Source organism: Pleuronectes platessa, chromosome 11 (assembly GCF_947347685.1).
Source record: "Pleuronectes platessa chromosome 11, fPlePla1.1, whole genome shotgun sequence".
Classification (NCBI taxonomy): Eukaryota; Metazoa; Chordata; class Actinopteri; order Pleuronectiformes; family Pleuronectidae; genus Pleuronectes; species Pleuronectes platessa.
The window spans coordinates 3,115,733-3,136,940 of NC_070636.1; the positions used below are offsets into that span (position 1 = coordinate 3,115,733).

Consider the following 21,208-nt stretch of genomic DNA (forward strand, 5'->3'; position numbering starts at 1 on the left):
TTACCGATCATCAGAGGGTCTGACTGGAGCTGGTGTTGACTCTCACCTCTCCACTCAGACGCTGACAGATATGAAAACAGAGACGTTTCTCCTTCAAGAACAAACAAAAACCAAAAAGATGATTATGTGAAATAAACTCTGCTGTAATGAAGAGGAAATGAACAGTGTGTGAATGTTGCATGAGCCCGGGCACTGGATGTGTTTCAGCCGAGGCCTAATGGCTGAATATTTCATTCTGCTGGGTTAATGCAGAGTGGCAGAGCTGGAGGAGCCCCCCCCCCCCCCCCACACACACACAACACGGCCTGTAATTACTGCTCCTTCCCCTCCACCCATCCATCCATCTCTCAAACATCCCTACATCTGGCTCCGTCCCCGACTCACCTGACTCCCTCCTTCCCTTTGCCATCCTCCTCCCTCACTCTGCTTCTCTCAGCGCTGCCATCACCCCCCCCCCCCCCCCCCCCACCACCCATCTGTCTACTCCTGTCACCTCCTCAGCTCTCTCTCTTGTCCTCCATCCATTCTTCCTCCACTCTGTCCATCCCCCGTCTGCCTCAGTAATGAGCCACCTCTCATAACCATCTTCTCTTTTTGTGTGTTGGTGACACTATTTCCAGATCTATCTTCAGGTTTTATTTTGTCCTCTCTCCCTCACAGAGCGACCTCCCAGTCAGAGCGGCCCTGATGACGCTCAGCTCCTCTGGCAGAGCGCTCCGCTCATTAGTTTGTAAAATGCCTGTAGTTGTGTCTCTTGGTGAGTTCAGCTCTCACCAAGCTGTCAAATGAAATATGAATGGCCTTGGAGAGGAGGCTAACAACCCTTCACAAAGCATAGGTTATATCCAACTTAACTGCTAAGCAGGCGAGGGGGGGGGGGGGGGGGGGTGGGGGTGACATTCATTGAAATCCTTGTGGTTTATTTTTCAAGCTGTTATTAATTGGGAGGAGACCTGCAGAGCAATGGACGCTCTTATCCTGCTTCACGTTCACGCCTTACACACAGTTCCACGTCTGAGTTGCACCATGCCCCCCCCCCCCCCCCCCCCGCCCGCCTGGTGTTCTGACTGCAATCTGGTTGTGTAATGTTCGTACAAATCCACATGTTGTCTGTGAGAATCTGGACAGAGACACAGTCGCTTGTTTCGTCTCCAGAGCATCAACACTGAAAAGGACATGCTAGCTACTTGAAAGTGAAGCCAAAGTGTCTCGATCGCCACCCCTGGTGGCTGGCTGCAGAACAGGTCATACGGCTTGCCATGTTGGTAACTTGAAGCTATAGATGTGTCGTACATCTTCTTTTTTTTTACAGTTATTGTGTAAAACTGACAAATTCCAATATTGTCTCTTGTATTCCGACACATTCAAGACTCATTGTATTCAGTTGAGAAACATAGATGTCATTAGGTCGCTTTACTTCAGAGGCTGCATTTGAAAACCATCACAGCAGCAAGACAAGGTTTTCCAATAAGAAGGTGACCTCAGCTCTGCTGGAGACAAATGTGTCCTTCCATCCCTGAGAGAGATATACATATATATCAAAGTCATTTCTTTGTGTACGTACATGAATTCTCCATCTTTGTAATATGATAAACACATGGATACGCTCAGAGGAAGATTCCGGTGAAGAAGCTGTTTTTAATCTTTTCTCTGAGGCCGTGACACAGACTCGTCTTTGTTGTCCTTTGAACCGACGGCAGCGGAGCCGCCACAAAGGGGAATATTTGATTTCCCTTTAAGTCTTTGAGGCTGGTCACATTCATATCAGATGGATACGGCTGGAAACCTTTTCTATACACGGCCCCTTGACGAGCTGCACTTTGGCTTCAACTGCTGCATCTGATCTGGACGTGAGCATCCTCAGCTTAAAGTGCTCAGCCTCATCGTCAGTGTATTCAAATACTGTTTCTCAGAGACTCTGACCAACCAGTTGCACCAGAGACCAAAAGAAACAAAACTGTATTTTCCTAACAGCTGTGGTGCATGAAGTAGAAAAGCTCAGAGCTGGAAAAACAATTCCAGTCTCTCCCCAGAAACCAGCGATGCGTTAAAAAGATGAATTTCCGTGCAGAACATCTCAAGTTGTTCAACAGAAGCTCCTCCATGAACCCACTGACTTGACTTTACTTTACTGATTAATTGACAAAGGGCAAAGAACAGCGTTGTGTGGACACAGCTTCAGAATGTGACGAGGCTTCCATCCCTGAAATCGCTCATTACTGCGTTTGAGGGAGCGACGCTGGAGGGACCGTAAAAACATCCATTAATCACGTCTTTGTTGTTCTGGCAGCCGGCTGGTGGAGATGCATGGGGGGGGGGAAGTCCACTCTGACCTCCCGCCGAGTCGCCGGAGTGGAATTTATGAGGAGGCTGCACACAGAGGGTCTGACGCTGCAGTGATTCACAGAGGCCCCAAAAAAACAGGCGGTGTCATTTTAATAAGACGCTTATGGGCGGGGTCACGAGACATTAGAGGGGGCGTCGCCCAAGGTTTCTCATGGTTTAATCATGCGACACACAACCAGCGTGTCCCCTGAACAGGTGAGGACAGTTTATCACATTTCCTTAACCACTTGTTGACGAATGTCGCGAATTCGCCTCAAACTCCATTCCGGTCTTAATGCAGCCGAGGTGACGATTGTGCCTGATGGTGCAAATACTACACATACCATGGAAGGTATTGGAAGAACTCTGCCGCCATCTAGTGGTTGGAGTGGAAAATACATACTAGCCTCTTGGGACTGTGCAGCAAAGTTTGAGGTATTAGGCTGTATTTGAAATACTGTGATGATGGAACAGCAATGATTTTACAGAAACATATGTTGTTATTCAATTTCAAGCAAAATCAGCATCAATCTACAAACCAGAGACTGGAAAATGTTTTAATTTAAGGTTATGGCCCATTATGCCTAATGTCGCTAATTTGCCTCACACCTGAATTTATATCTATTGTATATGCTATATTGAAATTAACAATCTCCAATTAATTTAGCATCTGTATCACAGCCAAAAACACAAATAATATATATATCAATCACGCTCAACAGGCCCGTAGAGCGTGAACGGGTCGAGGAGACGAGTGTGAGCGCCCCCCCCCCCCCCAGTCCCTGGTGATTCTCTAAGAAGCATGAATGATTGGTGCCGAGCGGCAGAGTTTCAAAGTGGGTTTGGAACCAGCTGTGGGAGGATGCATGTAAATGGAGCTGCGGTGTACAGTAGCTCTGCTGCGGGGGTGTACGTGTTTGCTAATGCTACAGATTCAATAGACAGAGGAGGCGGTTGTGATATGCCAGCGTCTGCAGTTGTGCTTTTTTTAGTGAAACATTAAACAGACGCTCTCTCCCACACTGCTGGTTTTGTAAGCGGGGGGGGGGGGGGGGTGGAACCAATTTAAAAACGGCACAGAGCAAAGGGCGCTGACTTTCACCTGGAACTAAATTACTGTGCTAGTTTCAAACCACCGGATTTGTCATTTTCTTTCCCAGTGTCCAAATTGCTTGAATTGCCGTTGCACTTAGAACGAGCTGTGGTCAGGTTCACTGTGGGAGCAGCGTTATTTCCAGGCAGCGGGACGAGGACAGACTGGTTTCACTGGAGTCGACTTCATCGTGTGTTCTGGATTTGGAACTGACTGAAAAACACCTCAGGTTGTTTTAAGTGGGCAGAAAGGGACCATTTTCCAAATCTGCATCGAGCCTTTGAATCAAACCTTCTATTCCTTCTTTGCCTGGACTGTCTGCTGTTAGTCAGAATGAAACCAGAATGGGTGAAGCACTAGTTTAAAGGGGAAAAGGATTTATTGCATATCAAGCCCCAAAAAACACCCACGTTTCATTAAAGAAAACTAAGCACAACCATTTGGAACAGCTTCTTTCTGCCTTTAAATCATCAAACGTGGATTTGGAAACACCGAGAATACACTTACAATCGTGTGTTTAGATAATGAGACCTCAAAGTGTAATTTGTTATAAGTGGGGAGGCAATAGAAAAGAGAATCCCATAATTTAGATTTTGTTATTCTTGTAGGTTATGGAAACAGATGTAGATGTGGATTATTCCCTCGGATGATAATTTGTACTTTGAAGTTTTTGTTCGAGTTTTGATCTGTTGTAACAACATTGAACTCTATAACAACTGTGTTTATTTATGTTGACAAATTGGAATTTAAATCTGAACGTTATCTGAATTTACCTCTAATGGTTTTACACAAACTGACTCATGAAGCAGCCTCGTCACAAACCGTCTTTCTCATCTTGAAATCATATAAAATGTGTATTTGACTCTATAACAAACATCTCTGCTTGTTTTGTTTTTTAAATTTAAATCGTGTGAGACATTGAGGATCCTCCTGATGTGTAAGGTCAGCCCCCCCCACCCCCCCTCTGAGCGGCCATTATCCACTTATTATACTTCGAAGACATGAATCATTTTACAGAGCAGCACAGATGAAAACCTTTCATCCTAATCTCTTCACTCGAGTCATTATCTTTGTTCCACGGACGCTCTATCTCGAGTCGTCCAGAGAAAAACAAAACACTTCACTCTGTGTCGTCTCGACTCCTCTCCGGTGGGAAAGAACTCGACTCCTCTCCGGTGGGAAAGAACTCGACTCCTCTCCGGTGGGAAAGAACTCGACTCCTCTCCGGTGGGAAAGAACTCGACTCCTCTCCGGTGGGAAAGAACTCGACTCCTCTGTCTGCTCCCAAACCTCCAACGGGGAAGAATCTAGTGGAAACGAACCTGTCTCACTTCTGACTTTTTGTCTTACTTCTCCTCACACTCTGTACCCCCCCCATCCAGCTTCATTAAAATAAATAGGTAATTAATCTGTGCCTCGGGGGGGAGAGAACAGCAGCACACACCCGCCCCGCGGCTTGGCCCAGGGGCTCCGAGGCAGAGACAGAACCAGAGTGTGGGCTGCTGCTCATCAGACACCTCTGCAGACCCACATGTTCTCCACCCAGAGCGACACAGGGTAACGTCTGCTCCTTCACATCCACACGTCTGACACCAGTTTCCCACGTTGTTTATCTGAAGGTTAACAGCAGCAGGAAAGGGGCGGAGCTCCCACTCACCTGCAGCGATGGAGGCCAGGCGGACGTAGTCGGAGCCTCTCTCCTCCGGTTCGTACGGGAAACTCTCCACCAGGCTGAGACCTGCAAGACACACCAGAGGGTTTAGATCCAGCTCAGTAGGTTCTGATTGTCTTAGTGTCCTGAGACAAAAAAGACAATATGATCAATATAAGAGCCCAACTGATAAAGCAAGTATAAAATTACTGATAGCAATATATTTGACACAAAGTTGTACTTAAGGGTTAAATGTAAAATAGAAACATAAATACACATCGTTTTCTTCATTGTTCATTGTGTTAAATACAAGTTTTCATACCAATGAACATAAATACATCCACAGGTAAAGGTTCATATTGACAGATACTTATTGCTCAAACTTAATAATACACACCGTCTTCATGCAGGGCCTGATAAACCCGTTAGAAGCCATTGGGGCTAAATCTGCTTTTGTGGCACCACACTGACCCCCCCCCCCCCCTTACATGACACAGACCAGATGACCAACAAATAACGTCTTTACAAACACAGTAAATGGCATCATTAGAGAATCTATTCAGACTTGAGAATAATACAAACTATCCCTGTGTTTTATTTTGTTAGTTGGTTCGTGGTGTTTAATTTACTGCTTGATTTAAAATGTGCCGAGTCACCATGTGACCACAGTGTGAACTGAAAAATGAAATTGATTAAAACCATGTGGACACGTTTACTAAAGCAGCGCCGCAGAGGTAATATTTTCCTCCAGGACCCACCGGAGTTTTATTTTACAATTTCCCTCCAAAGCAAATAAGATATTAATGTAGCAAATAAAAAAAAGAACAACAGCTCACAGGCAGCGAAGCGTCTGAGGAGCCTGGAGTTAAACTAAATCCAGTTTGATAACAGAGAAGGAAACACAGGCTGCTTGTCCGAGGTGAAGAACCAACGAGCTTCTCTTTCATTTTAACAACACAAGGTCAGTGAAGGAGACAAAAACGTCCTTTGTCCAAACTGCAGCATGTCTTTGACTTAATAAACGTCCAGGGTTAAAGTTATGACTCCGTTTGCTTTATGAGGTCACCATCTTCACGTGTTTAACAGTTAACACTCGACTTGTAGGATATTGTTGAGCTTGTTTAACGGGTGCCCTACTTTCCAGTCGTTATGAATATGAAATGAGATGCTAAATGCCCAAATCTGAATATAAATGTACCGGAAATAACCGAGCTAAATGTGGTAGAAAAAAGACAGTGACAGGAGAGAGCATTTGAAATAAGGACAAAAGTGATAAAACACAATAAGTGTGGAGGGAACAGAAGGAATCAGAGCCTCAGTTTGAACACATGCTGACACAATAATCACTCTTTTCATTTCTGCTGATCCGTCTGGAGGCGGACGGCACATGCACCAGATAATCCCAGTAGCATACTGTACCTGCTCCCGCCCACCTGCTGGGAACAGAACCATCGGATCCTGTGGGTCAACGCCAAGTCTTACCGTGCAGCACCGACTGGTGCAGGCTCCAGTAGATGCTCAGGCAGTTCTTCTCCTTCTTCATGCCTCGTTTACACTGGCAGCCGTGCAGCGGCGTGGACAGCAGAGCAGTCATGGCGTTCTCACACTGGCTCCGGGCCCCGGGGCCCAGCTTCACGCTGCCGTCCCCGGCCACACACTGCCGCAGGGTGCGGAGCCGCGGGCTGCAGGTGTCGTCACTGGAGCAGGTGTCTCCAGCACGAAGACAGTCCCGGCCGCCCAGAGACAGAACCACCCGGGGGACTCCTGAGAGACAGACACAGGACAGGGTGGTGAACGGACACCAGGAACAGAACTGCGTGGACGACTCGTCTGTGCACCTCCTTGTGTAAACATGAGACATTCAGTTTGCTGAATCCTAATCATATAATCATCATCATAACAATAATAACTTCAAACAGAACTAATTGTTCAGGCTGTAAGTTTTACGACAGACAAAGTGAAACCAGTGAAAACACAACATGTGAGTTGTTCGGAGCCGATTCGAGCTGCAATATGTTTGGAGCATTAACCAAGAAAATATGTTCTGAATTTCTGCCCGATGTTTGTGTACCTGGGGTTTTTCAAAATAATACTAAAGAGGATTAACATCTACCAACGACTCAGTATATATAGAATATATAGTGTTATATATAAGGACGACCACACTGATGTGATACATTTGCATCGATTAAAACCTAAATATGTAACATGCAACATGCAAAGACTCACAAAACACAAACCAAGTGTGTATTAATTGTGTGTCCCTTGTGTATTCGGATCATGCAGCCGACTGAGCAGCTGTGTGAGGCCCCGTGTTTGCCCTCATGCTTTTCATCAGTGCACATCAGTTTATGGTAATTCAGTTAATTGCATAATTTACAAGTTAAATAAGATCAAACAAATAGGAATAATAACTGGAGATTCCAGAAGTGCACTTGTATTGAGTTCTTGGACTCACGGGAGACTGATAATAATAGAAGCAGGTGATAGTGATGCAGCCGACAGGAGCGTCTCAACAGGTAAAGCAGGAAAATATCGGCAACAACAACTTTATTATTATTATTCATTTAAATTCCATGATCGGCCACGTACAGAAAACCCCAACAAGACCCCACGCATCTCACTTTCAGTCAAAAGCTTCATTATCTTAGAGGTTTGGTTGAAGAGCGTGTTTGTGATTTTCTACTTTTCATGTACGATATCATCTTTTCTATTTGAAAACTGGAATGATGATAATTTTCACGGCTTCCCCCCCCCCCTGCTCCCTTGTGCCTGGGGCCCCCACAGTCCCTGGCAGCGCCCCTGGCAGCAGAGGTTGCTGCTCCTTTATGTGACAAACAAACTGAATCATTTGCTTAAAATGATCTAAATTGATTTGAATTTAATAATGGTGTCAGATTCTCAGGTCCGCTGTCAGAAGTGATCACACTCGCTCAGCGAAGCGTCTCTCTGCTGCTTTCCAGCGCTTTTATAATAATTCCATTCATCAACCCGAGGGGGGGTGCTATATTATTCATGAATTCAGACTGTTGTCACATGTAATAAATCTGACACCGCTGAATGAGTCGTCCCCCCCCCCCTCCCCCCCACTGTGCGTCTCTACAATACACCCTGACATGTTCAAAATCACACTGACGTGTTTCTGCTGCAGTCAAAACAAACAGTCCTATTTATTACGACTTGTTTACCGTTGTTTCATGTGCCGCCGATCAGATGCAAGAAAATATTCTCAACATGTTGGAGGAGTTCTTCTGCTGCATCTCACAAAATATTGTTCTGTTAAATCCACGTGTCTGGTTTGGGGAGAACACGATTACCATTACGACCAACTGCGAACTTTTATAACTTTTATACGATGCTAGCTTTGACAACTTTTACTGGTTCTCACTTATTTATCTTTTCAGACGAAACCTTTGAATGTGTAGATTTCTCCTGCTTGTAGCATCAGATCTCACCTGTTTAAGAACCCGTCTGAGTAACGTCTGTCAATTCACTGTTAATCCCTTTGTTATTTGTAATTGGCTGTAATTCACCTAGGGGGCAGTAGCGAGAATCTCAAAGAATTTGACTAAATGGAGCTAAATGGCTAAAATAATAATCCACACCTGCTTCTTGACAAGAAGGTAAGAAGATATAAATAAGTATAATTTACCACATCAATTTTATATTTTACGATTTAATGCCTCAAAATAATAATGAAAACAAACCCTGTAGTACTGAATGTCTTGGAAATTCACCCGATAACCCGAGAAGTTTCAATTTGCACCAGATTGACAGACTGACTGACACCATCGTCCCCTCAGAGCCGGGCTCAGAAAGTCCACTCACTGAACAGTGGGTCGGTCAGAACAAGATCTGCTGCCAAACTTTATATTTCTCTTGTTTTAATTCAGTGGAGATCTCAACGGCTGCCAGGTTGGGTCTCGGTGAAATGTGGATAAAGTTATGTTCGAGACATCTAGAATGAAACCATACAGCTGCAATGAAGAAGCCGATAAAGAATAGTACGTATTAAATACTGCCGGACCTGGTGGAATGTGGTGAAAAGCCTAAAATCTGATTATTTTTATCATGGTATTTATTAACTACACACAGGGATTTGCTTTAATTTTCAAGAAGTAAAAAGAATCGGTCATCCAGCTCATGAGATATTCCCCAGATATCCTGTCCACCATCATTTGTATGTGCTCGGCGAGACGAGTTAGTTTCAGTAATTACATCTGAATCTCATTCGATTCCATCGCAGCTCAATCGAGCCTCGAGCAGCGGAAGCAGCTTCGCCTGCAGGACGGAGCTCCAGGCTACAACTTCTCCGTCCGACTCTGGGACTCAGGCAAGCTCTCGATGGCTGACGTGAACTCAGAGATGATCAGATGAAACAGGACTTGGTGAAACTTTGACGGGTCAACTCTCTCTCCTGCTGTGCTTTGTGGAGAGACCTGGGTTTGGACCTGACCGGCGGGAGACATCTGTCAATCAGGCGGCTGCTGTGGGTTTGAGATGTTTGTGAAGCATCTGCCACTCCAGTGAAGAGCTGGTCCCCCTCAACCAGCCATGTATCTCCCAGTACGGTCTCAAAACCTGATGTCATGTAAAGCAAAGGAAGAGGAAGTAACGCAGGGTGAGATAGTGTCGTCCTCCACTCGAGTGTTTTCCCCCGGATCAAGTGACGGCTCCTCGGAGACAAGTGGAGGAATCTGCCTCACGTCACTCGCTCAGAAGAAAAACTCCCAAGATGAGGATCTGCGTTGAAAATACTGAAAGTCGTCTCACTCGGTTTTTAAGAGAAACAATATTTCAGCGTTAAGCCTTTTCTCATGTGGAGCTGCAGGTGGGAGCAGATAAGTGGGTGGTGTGTGTGTCTATGTGTGTGTGTGTGTTTATGTGTGTGTGTGTGTGTGTGTGGTCTGATACACAGGGAGGCACTTTGAAGCCAGGTTTGTCTTCCCCGTGGCTCGGAGGCAGAGAGGGAAGAAGCGGCTGCAGTGCAAATCTTATTAAATTGTAACTAATCCAGTGCGGAGGGAGGTTTGATATTTGTCTGGGAAATTAAGCAGCGCTCCAGATTTGCCGGAGATAGAACTGTTTGCCCGGGAACCGAGCGGCAGCGGCGCACCGGCGGTTCAAAGAGAGAGAGTCAGAACCAATTAGAGGAAATCAGCTGGCTTGTCGTTCAAATTCGTTCCATCCCACAAACCTCCAGATTTAACCCACTGAGGTAAATAATCCATCTGAGCTCTCTCTCTCTCTCTCTCTCTCTCTCTCTCTCTCTCTCTCTCTCTCTCTCTCTCTCTCTCTCTCTCTCTCTCTCCTGCTTCTCTTTGTTTCTTCCTCTATTTCCTCCTCATCCTCCTGATTCCCTGTCATCCCATCCGCTCATCTCTTTGTTCTCCTCCCCTCCTCTCATCCCTCACTCACAGACACACACCTTGACGGGCTTCAAGCAGACTCCTGGATTTAAAGGGGAAATGTTTTCAAGGAACAAAAAAAAAGCTAAAGCGAATAAACTTTCCCTCCTTTGATCTCAGGCGTTTTTCTGTGGCGTGTTCTTTGACAGACAAAGCGTGGGACTGTTGGAATTAACTTCAAATGATCTTTGTGTTGACGCCGCGCTGACGGAATCGGAATTGAAAAAACAATCATAATCCTGCAGGCGCGTTAAAGTGCAGATTTACAGTCGTGACCACGAAGACACAACCCAGAGACGATAAGAGCTGCGCACAACAACCGTGAGATAACTACACAACACTGTTTCTCCTCCTGAGTCTCTGCTCAACAACAGTCTGTCGCTGCAGCTCCTCTCATCAGTCACTGCCCTCAACCAGCACCACTCTAGTTATCTGTGTTAAAACCATTCAGACCAGCTGGAATATGACGGTTAACTGGTTTCTCTCCCCCCCTCCGCTCTTTGACATATTTTCCCATTAAACACAAACTGAGTTGACCCAACATGGGAAAAAACACTTTAATAATCCATAAGAGTTGATGCATGGAAAGAAGTGCAATATATGTTTTATGACACATGAAGAAAACTCATTCATAATGAAAGATATAAATGAATTATGTGGTTCCTTAAAATAGAATCTAAGTGCTGGATTTAATATTATTATTATTATTATTAAAAATGCTGGACTTAATTTAATTCCATTGTAGGATTATAAAAATCCAGAGTCGTACATTTCTATGATTCTTAATAATAATCAGGTTTTGGGGTTTGGGACCCTTTGAACTCATCATCTTGTGATTGGTAATTTATTTATATATTTGGACATTTTATTGATTTAATAAAAACCCTGATTTCTGAAAATAATATGTAAAAAAACTAATTAGCACTAAACATCATGAATGTGGGTTTGTTTAGAAAGGAACAAATATTTGGTTATAATGCAGGACGACCATTGTTTTATCCAAAATATGTTCTGATTATTATTGTTATTATTATTGTTTAAATCTAATGAAGATTACAATCGTTCTCTGAGTTTTACAAACATCCATAAATAACATTATTATGCTTTAGCTGCTATGACACAGATATTACAGATATAGATATTGTATTTCGATGAAAACACAAGACGGCGAATAATCATTAAACGGTTTCTTCTTTGTGTTAAAGACAAACGTGGCTGACTTTGTATATAAATAAATAAAACAGATAAAAGACATAAACTTCCAGCAGACAAAGTTGTAAAATAAATGAAAGCGCCTGTGGGCCTGTAAACTTTATCTCCGACTGTAAAAACCTGAGCGATAAAAAGAAAACTTCACTTTAACGTCCAACCGCCGATTTGACAAAGTTGTTTTTACAGCGACTGTTCAGCAGCTTCGTTCTGAAACATCGGCTCCGACTCGGCTCTGAGTTGAAACCCGGCTCTGAAGTGACCGAGACGCGAGCTCACGAGTTCCCTGTGAAGTTTATTCTCTTGATTTAACTTTGTCTGCTGTGTCTGGCGCCGACTCCATCGTTCTCTTCATCAGCCGCCCGTACAGGCAGGATGATGAATCCTATTAGAGGCAGCCGGCCCTCGGATGGTTTGGTGAATCTTTGACGGCTCCGCCCGGGGACTGGGCTGTTTTTTCTTTCTGGAGACTGTTGTCGCTTATTAGCAAACCGCGGCTCCCCGAACACTTTTTAAAACCGGGATGACTCACGTCGTCTGCCGGGGCCTTTGTCTCGGTTTCACCAGCTTCTAATAAAGAAGCTCCCTCCTCCCCAGCAGTGTCCCCAAAACAAAAAGCAATATTCTCCCCATAAACACACACTATTATGTAAATCCACTTTCACACACAATTGCCGAGTAGTGAAACAACTACTTAGACACATCACCATAAACTCTGTTTTCAGCGAGACTTCTCTGGACGATAATTGGTCGTTGAAATGTGCTGCGACGGGTCCTTTGGCTCCGAATCATTGATTCAGCAGAACATGATGAAATTTGGAGGAGAACCAGGAGACCTCTCTGGCTGTGATGCAGAATGCTAATTCTCTTTCCCACAATCCTCAGAGGCTAATCCATCCTGAAGAAAGTCAATATCCCTCCGCCGCTGTTCCAGAATCAGCGAGAGGTTCAACAGCGATTTGGACGTTTTGCTCTTTTTGTCCCTTCGTCTCTCATCAGGACTGAAACCTGTTTTTTTTTTTTGTTGCTTTTTTGTACAATCTCAAAAAAGCCATTTAGCCAGTGAAGGAAAGAACTTCTGACTTTTTCACATTTACTTTCTGTGAGATGATAACGAGTTGATCTGACACCGAGCTGCTCACTGGTGTGAACGACGTGATGGGGAATGAGATGATTGTTCCAGTGAAATTAGATTAGATCTGTAGATCAGCGTGAAAACACATAAAAGAGAAAGAAGCTTCAATCGATGCTCTAAAAAGTCCAAATTGGTTTATTATGATAATGACGACGTTTTTATGTGAATATAAATCTATAAATACTGCATGAAAGCACGATGGTGTTCAACAGAACGAGGGAAAGGGTTAGGATTGGACTCGAACTTTGAGATACTGAGACTTAGAGATACTTTTTCTACTTTATATATTAAATTTAATGAAAGTTTGAACTCCCACACTTTGTCTAGATGAAGACGACAATGTGACAAATTCAAAATCCCCTGAAGAAGTGAATAAATCCTTCATTCTCCATCTTTCTCTCTTCTATATACTTCCCTCTCTCCATCCTTCATTACGGGTCTGTTTGGTCAGCTGATTGGAGACATGACTCAGCAGGTTTTCCCCAGCAGTGATTCACCCTGACAACCTGCCCCCCCCCCCCCCCCCCCCCCACTCCCACAGAGACCATCTGAATGCTGAATCTTCTTCTTCCCATAGAACTCAATGCTTCTCTTACACCACGGCTACGTTAGCTCTAATAAAAGTGAGCGAGGGAATCGAACGTCTGCTCCGCTCACCCGTCACGTTCACGTCGGCTGCAGTGAAGTCCCCGGAACAGAGAGAATTCTGTTTTTCCATTTCCTCCTTTTTTTACCCCGACGTCAAAGACTAACTCCTCACATGCTCCTGGGAGTTTCCCGACATCTCGTCAGAACAAAGCAGAGTCGACTGCTCTGCGATGCTCTGTGATGCTCTGTGTAAACTGAAAAGTGAACCGACAATTATTGGGATGCAGAGCCGAGCCTCTAGAGCAGCACAGGAACAGGAGGCATGAAAAACTGGATGTGAACAGTTACTTATTCTAACTGTAAAGACGAGGTTCCTGGTTTAATGCATCCGTCCATCCATCACTTTAAAGGTCTCGGAGCTGAATCCCAGTGGACATGGTGGGAGAGGCAGGTTCACAGGTTGTCAACACATCACAGGACAGATAACAATAATCAGTTTAAGTTCACGGTGCCTTTCTACACAACCCAGACAAAGACATGAATATCTGAAGTAAAGATTTAAAATCGGATTAGGAGAGACAAACATCTTGTAACACGAGAATCGATGGAAAGTGAAACCAAAGGATCTAATCGGATTAGTGAGGGAGAGATAAGATGTGAAGAGACAAACCGACAGTAACACACACATTCAGTCAGTCCCTCATTAACACAGAACCCAGATCTGTGAGGCTTTGGGCCGAGGGAATTCAGGAGGTCGTGGTTTTAGTCGAGCAGTGAATCCACATCGAGTCTCAGGTCCTCGGGGGCCAGCGGAGAACTTCCTCTTTCTCTACACAGTCATTCAAAGTGAGGCGATGCATGGCCGCCCACTGTGGCTCACTGAAGAACTTCCTCTCCTCCTCTGAATGAAGCTGTTTCCTAAAGAACTGGGAGACTGGGAGTGAATAACATCTTCCCGTCGATGGCCAGCTTCCTAAAGTTGAGACTTTTAAACTTTAAACAGAACGAAAGCTTTGTTCCTTCTTCCTTCAGGATGTTGAATCAGGACGGAGCCGTTTGATTCTGGATCAATCCCGAAAAAACAAAGGTACACGGAAACTTCAAGTGTCCACAAACACAGAGGAGCCGGATGCTGCAGCTTCAGAGACAAAGATGAAGATCTGAAGAGGAGGAAGAGGATGATTGATGGTTTGAGGACTGAAGCTACCTCAGTGTGTTTGTGTTTGATGTTTTGATTGACATGTGTTGTTCTGTAGCTGGTTTAGAACTTAATTTATATAAAAAATGGACAAAGTAGTGATTGAATTACTGTTTTAGAGTTTATTAATAGAATTAAGACAGTTAAGATCCACATCCCTCTCACGTCTGTTCAATATGAAGCTTGAGCTGGTTAGCTTAGTTTAGCATAAAGTAGAATATGTAACAAATATTTGCTTTTTTAAGGTGTTGAACTCAAATTTTTTTGAATTATTAAAAACCGAGAATTACTTTGAGTGTGGGTTCAACAGTCGGGAGCAGATGTTTCCCCTTGTTTACTGTATTTATGCTAAGCTAAGCTAACCGGCAGCTGGAAAGAAACTCTGGCTGCGTATATCTTTGGTTGCGTGAACCACATTTGTTGTTTTCAACGATACAAAACAAACTCAAAAACGGAAACAACAACAACAACAACAACACCAAAAACCTGTGCAACCGGCATCATGTCGTTACGTGCACGGAGAAATCAAACGCAGCTCGTTCACAGAGGTCCCATCCACCTGGTGTCAGAGCCCATTAGAGGAGCCGGCTGGCAGCGTGGTGAACCGTGTCCACCCGGCCAGCTGCACCCTGTCTTACCAAGGGGGGGGGGGGGGTCGGACAAGATGACCACAGAACAACAGGTTGTCAGCACGACGTCCCATTAGCCCCGGCTCTCATTGTGTTGTTCTGCTCTTTGCTCCTATTAGCACGCTGCCCCGCCGCACAAAGCCCAACATGCTAATATCTCTTATTAGTCCGTGTGGAGATGGAGCAGGGACACAAAGCAGCGGCTTGATGACTGTTGTCGACTCGTGTTGGTACAAAAATACACTTAGTGTCATCAGTCGGAGAGTAGAAAGCTCCGCTGGGGGGGGGGGGAGGCTTCTGTGTGGATAAATCCAGACTTGATAAAAGAGCTCAGTGTCAGCTCAGATGTAATTGTTGTCAATTCTCTCAGTGAGAGAACATGTGGGGAAACAGGCTCTGACCTTTAAACGTCCTGACTCCCGACTGAGCTCAGTGGATCTGACACTCGCTGTCGATCGGGAGGTCGGAGCTGAACCGTATTCCCACCACAGGCCCGTGTGGTAGAGTGCCGGCTCCGATGTAGATGACAGAACACACAACTGGGACCACAGGAAACACTGGGCTGGCATTTCCTTCCACTCGCTTGAGTGGTATTAAGCTCCTCTTCTCTCAGAGTCGGAGGATAGCGCCAGCCCATCTGTCTAACTCAGGGTGGGGGGGCAGCAGGGTGAAGCGAGCAGCCCACACATCCTCTGCATTTCCTGATGGGTTCCTGCAGTGCTGCAGTGCCTGCTGGGAGGTGTAATTACCCCAGTGGGTCCCGGGTCGGCCCAGTCAACTCCTCCTTCATTCCAAGAACCCGAACCACCTCGACTGGTCGTCTCTCAGTGTGATGGGTCAACGCTTGATCTTCTTATTCAGTCACATAAGAATAAATCTCTTCCTCCTTTGACTGGTGTGAAAAAGGTTTTTTTCAAAGAGATGAATACCGAAGCAAAACCAAGAAGAACCAGTAAATTCAGACTTTTGCTTTCAATGTCAGACCACGATTCAACCAGCGGCTCTCGCTGCATCACACAGGGTCGAGACCGAAATGAGCCTGAAACCACAAACTACACAGATTCTTTTTAGGCCTTGTTCTACTTCAATGTCCTAACATTTCTTTGTGTGTTTGTTTACCAGGGTTATTCTAAAAAACTCAAGAATTGATCTCAGCTAAACTTGGTGGAAGGATATGAAATGGGGCAAAGAAAGAGCCTATTCCATTTTGGGGTAGATCCGGAAAAAGGGATGGATCCACAATTTATCCTTCCCATTATCTTTACCATTGCCAGATAGGACATTATTTAAAGTTTTCCCAGTGAACGATTCATGGATCTCGATGAAGAAATCAGGAATATTTAGTAGACTAATATTTATGAGTGTGAGTAGTTTGTTGCAGCTTGATTGAATTAAAGGGGAGGCGGCATTGACGGGGCACAAATACACAAATTATTGCAAAGTCTGCAGCTCATAGAAATAAGGATGAATGTGATTCCCAGTCCCCCTTTATAAAAATGATTGATTTCCAAACTTCATTCCAATCCATGGACATAGCTCCCATAAAACACGTGACACCTGTTGCCCACACGTGACCCTCAACACGTCCACGTGGCCACATTTTGAAGACCACTGTCCCGACATTTGGGCCTAATGTTTTTTTACTGTATATATTTCTCCAGTCGTCTAAAACACAGAACATGGCCGATGATCCGTGAGCAGACGTCTGAATGAACAAGCTGCTCCAGTTGTTTTTCCTCCCGAGCTTCTCCACTCCTCCGTCCTCCTCCTCTTGCATTCTGCACATTTCTCCCTGAGCTGCTTTGTTGTTTCCTGTCACCGAGTTTTGCCGTCGCAAACATAATGATATTTTCATTCTGTTGCATTGTGGAGCTCTCACTGTCTTCCAGAGACAAAGTGTTCTAAAGACTGATTTGAGCACTGAAGGGAGCTTTATAAAAACATGTAGGGATTTAAACACAGGATTTCTCTCTCTCTCTCTTTCCAAGCACACAAGCCAAAACACCCCCCCCCCCCCCCCGCTCTTACAGTTACAGTTTCTCCAGTTGCACCACTCGCTCTGTGGGTATTGTATATGGACATAAAGCACACATACAGTCTCTCACCTACAGCCACTGAGTTGTGTTATCGTTTTGTTTTGTCTCTTTACTGCGTGCAACACAAAAGTATGAATATGTTCAGTGAGCTGCACATGTTCGCATCATTCCTTTTCCTCACGTGGGCTGAACCTGCTCTTCAGTGAAGCTTCACCATCCCTCCACCTCCCCAGGGGCCCTTTCATACTGTGTGTGTCTGTGTGTGTGTTTGTGTGTCCCTGTGTGTTGCAGAGAGAGAGAAAGAGGTTTGCATTCGCGTGAGTGCAATTTACTATTGTAGCTGAAAAGAAATGTCTGTGCAGCGTTGAACGGTGCATCTTCCTCTCAGCGCCCCCCCCCCCCCCCCTCGTGTTTGTGTGTTTACTGTACGTGTGCGAGAACACACTCTTACACAAGCATTTTGTGTTCAAACATTTTACCATGGGCGGTAATAACGGTATTGTTTTGAGTTAATCCCAAGTGAGCGGAGCGACAGAAACAAAAGCTGCTCTGAACGCTCGCGACTGCAAAGAAACTTCAGATGGAAGTGAAAATATTTTGTGTTATTCATCACAACTCTGTCGTTTGTCATCTGGTGAGGTCACCGGGTCGTCTGGAGGAAAACACGACTCCGGGCTAACACAGCTTCTCTCGGCACAAGTTAGATTTTATCACATAGATTCGATTTTTGTAGTTAATGTTTTTATGCCTCTTTCGGTTTATTTCTTCTTTTTAACCAATAAGCTCATTGGTTTTTTATTCTTTTCACAGAAACTATAGAAACTAAGACAACTCTATGGATAATATTATTATGTTTTATTATTATCGGCTTCCAAATCAAACTGAAAACCTGAAAAGAGAGATATCACAGAATGCTGGAGCTGTTCTGAAAGCTTGTGATGGCCCAACACCTTTTATAAGAAGACTCTTTATACAGTTTCTTTCTTTACATTGTTATCATCTGCACAGTTTCTTTTTAGGACTCAATTGATTCACACACAAGTGTTCGACACAACTTGTGCGTCTACGTGAGACAAACGACTTCACACACAGATGTCGATTGCATTTTGTTCCACTAAAGTTCAACAATAACTAAATGATGAGTAAACAGGTAATGATCAGAAGTAGCTCTTGCAGAATTGAATGTTATTGTAGTTTCTTAATAAACCAGAAATCTATTCATCTATTATAAAGTCTATAAAAACCTCTGTTGTGAGTCCGGGCTCTGTCCATGGTGCTGAATCGAGAGCTGACAGCCACACAGTGTTAAACTGGACTGAGAGAAAACTACTGCAAATATTAGAAATCATCAACTTTACAACTTTCTCATCCGCAAAGTAACTTGTGTAAAAATGGAATGTAAAGCGTATTAACATGAACATAACTCATTTAATAAAATAAAGCAGTTAATTGTTCCTCTTCTTCACCAGTTCACACCAACATCAGGTTCAAGGCTCGGTTGTGTAATTTGTTTTTTCACTATCTCTGCCTGTCAGTATTTGGCTCACATCCTGAGAACCCCTCATCTTATCGGCTTCACACTTGGTGGGTGTGTTGTTAACGGCCTGAGGAAGTAAAGTGTTGACTTGGAACGATTTCCACATATTTAATTTAAAATAAAAACCACAGCTGCACTCGTCTAAATTAAACTGGTGGAACCCTCTCCTTCCTTATCTGGTTTAAACTATCTGCACAATCCCAACAAGCCAACACGTGCTGGAGGAAGGCAAAAACAAAGTTGTGATAAATCTTCTTCTCAATCTCTGTAAACAAACTGACCAATAAACAACAAGGTACCTTATAAGGAGTAGTAGTTAATGTATTGACACAATTTAGGATTGAAATTCTTTAGATTAATGAAAATAACCCGTTAAAATAAGACAAAACTCAAAAAGTTACAGCCCCATACTTCATCAAACGTTAACTGTAGCTTCTTTAAGGTGACACATCTTTCCTGCCTCTTGTTAAATGCCTTTATCCCTCTAACCTGACACATGCATGGGAGTATGTGGGTACAAATGTATTTTACATATGTATCTGTCTGATCTGTGTTTCCTGTGGAGAGCGCTGGCTGGAGGGAGCGGCGTCACGTGACCTCCGGGGTCGAGCGCTCTGTCTGTTTTGCAAAGCGCTCGTCTGCCTCTGTTCTGGAACGCGCCCGGGTCACAGGGGGGGGGGGGGGGGGCGAGGACATGTTGATTGCCAGCTCCGGCTCTGAATGCATCACCGAGCCCCAATTATAACTTTTTACAAAGAGCTCTCCAAACGTTTGTGTTAACCTGGCGGGCTCAGGTCAGCAGTCAATTAGAGCGAGGGAGAAAAAAGAGGAACGTTTTTTTTTTCCCGTGAGAAGCAGAAAAACTAACCTTGAAACTGACAAATGGAGTTCACTGCTCAGCCGGATGGTTTCCAGCCCTCGTGGAGGCGGCGGCGTCATTATCGCCGAGTTATGTTATCTTTTTTTTTTTTTGGTTCTCCGCTGCCCACATGCCCTCCCCGGCCAAGAATCTACTCCCGCATTAATTACTGATTGTGGATTGCCATGCTAATTAACGGCGTCAGTCCAAGAGATGAAAATAGACTTTGATGTGAGCGCTCGGCGAAGCTCCGTGGTCGCATGCTTCTCGGGAAATGACCCGCGATGAGCAAGGAGGTGAGTGGATGTTCGGTTATGTGAGGCGGCCGATTAGAAGACGCTCCACTGGTTCCCGGCGTCGCCCTTATCTGAGTTAGGAGAGCGTTATGAGATCAGGACCGAATGATAACACGTATCGACAGATTCCCTCCCGTCGCCTTCCATCTCTCTCCAGCTACTTCCTCACTCTTTCACAGAGATATCATTCTGCATGAGCAGATTTATCGTTTTGAATCTCTCGGCTTCACCCAGTGGAATAAGTTTGTGCTTCGGTTTGATGTTGTTGTGCAAGAGTGACTTTGAAATTAGATTTTTTTTTTGGGGGGGACATATTTCTGCTCTGTTCTTTCCACAGCTGCCGGTGCTGCTGTGTGTGTGTGTGTCCTCGTTCTGGAGCTGGAGTGACCTGGTGTTTTCATCTCGACCCTTGTTCACTGGGAGGAGAGATTCTCAGTTTAGCTCTGTGGTCACGGGTTCGGGCCCGAGGCGTCTTTTTAATGAGCCGATGCAGTCCAGTGCCGAGCCGGTTGGTCTGTCCCCACTGCTTCTGTGCAAGGCTCACTCTCTCGCCGAGGCACAGACAATGAAAACCCCCACGGACACGAGTATTACACGGAACCCGCTGAGGCAGATGAAGTCGGACACAAACGAGCAGCTCGGCTCTCTTTGTGTCAGAAGCGATTTGAAGTGGTGGCTGTGGACCGGCGGGTCGGGAACACACAGAAGAGCTTCTCTGGGGCTCGGTCGGGTGAAGTCACCGAGCGCCTCCATCTGCACCAGACGGAGAAATACAAAGCGGATGTAGGAGGAAGCTGAAAAAAAAGCCTCACTTATACAATATATAAATACAGTACGTGACGGTAAATCACAAATTCACTGGTTTGGAAAGAAAGAGCTGTTTTGTGTTGTAGCTTCATCGAACCGGCCTCGTTACACAGATTTACACATTTCTCTAATGGAACTAAAACCAACGAGCTTTCAATGTGAGACTTGTGCCTAATGTCATAATTACCTCTGTCAGGGTTTGCTTGTGAGCAGGATTACGTTTAAACCACTAGGATGGATTAACACGAAAAATACTATTTCTTTCTTTGGGGTTTTCAACAATTCTGTTAATTGTCATTCACGGGATTGTTGAAAGGAAAAATCTGTCTTTTTTATGGGAGTAGTATTAATCAGTTAGAGACTTAAAATGCGTTCTTTAAAGTGGAGGCTTTTATAGTTTCTGGATCAGAAACTTTTGAAATGCAAAGCCGTGATGG

General features: G+C 44.6%; 1 protein-coding gene across 1 annotated transcript in view; it reads right to left on the bottom strand.

Annotated features, from left to right (window-relative positions):
• gfra4a (GDNF family receptor alpha 4a) overlaps positions 1 to 21,208 on the bottom strand; it is an 83,810-nt gene that overhangs the window by 14,082 nt on the left and 48,520 nt on the right. Inside the window, exons 2-3 of the mRNA XM_053433737.1 lie at positions 6,552 to 6,833; positions 5,076 to 5,156 (exon numbers count right to left, since the gene is read on the bottom strand). Of these exons, the coding sequence (XP_053289712.1) occupies positions 5,076 to 5,156; positions 6,552 to 6,833 (363 nt within the window). The remainder of the gene's footprint in view (positions 1 to 5,075; positions 5,157 to 6,551; positions 6,834 to 21,208) is intronic.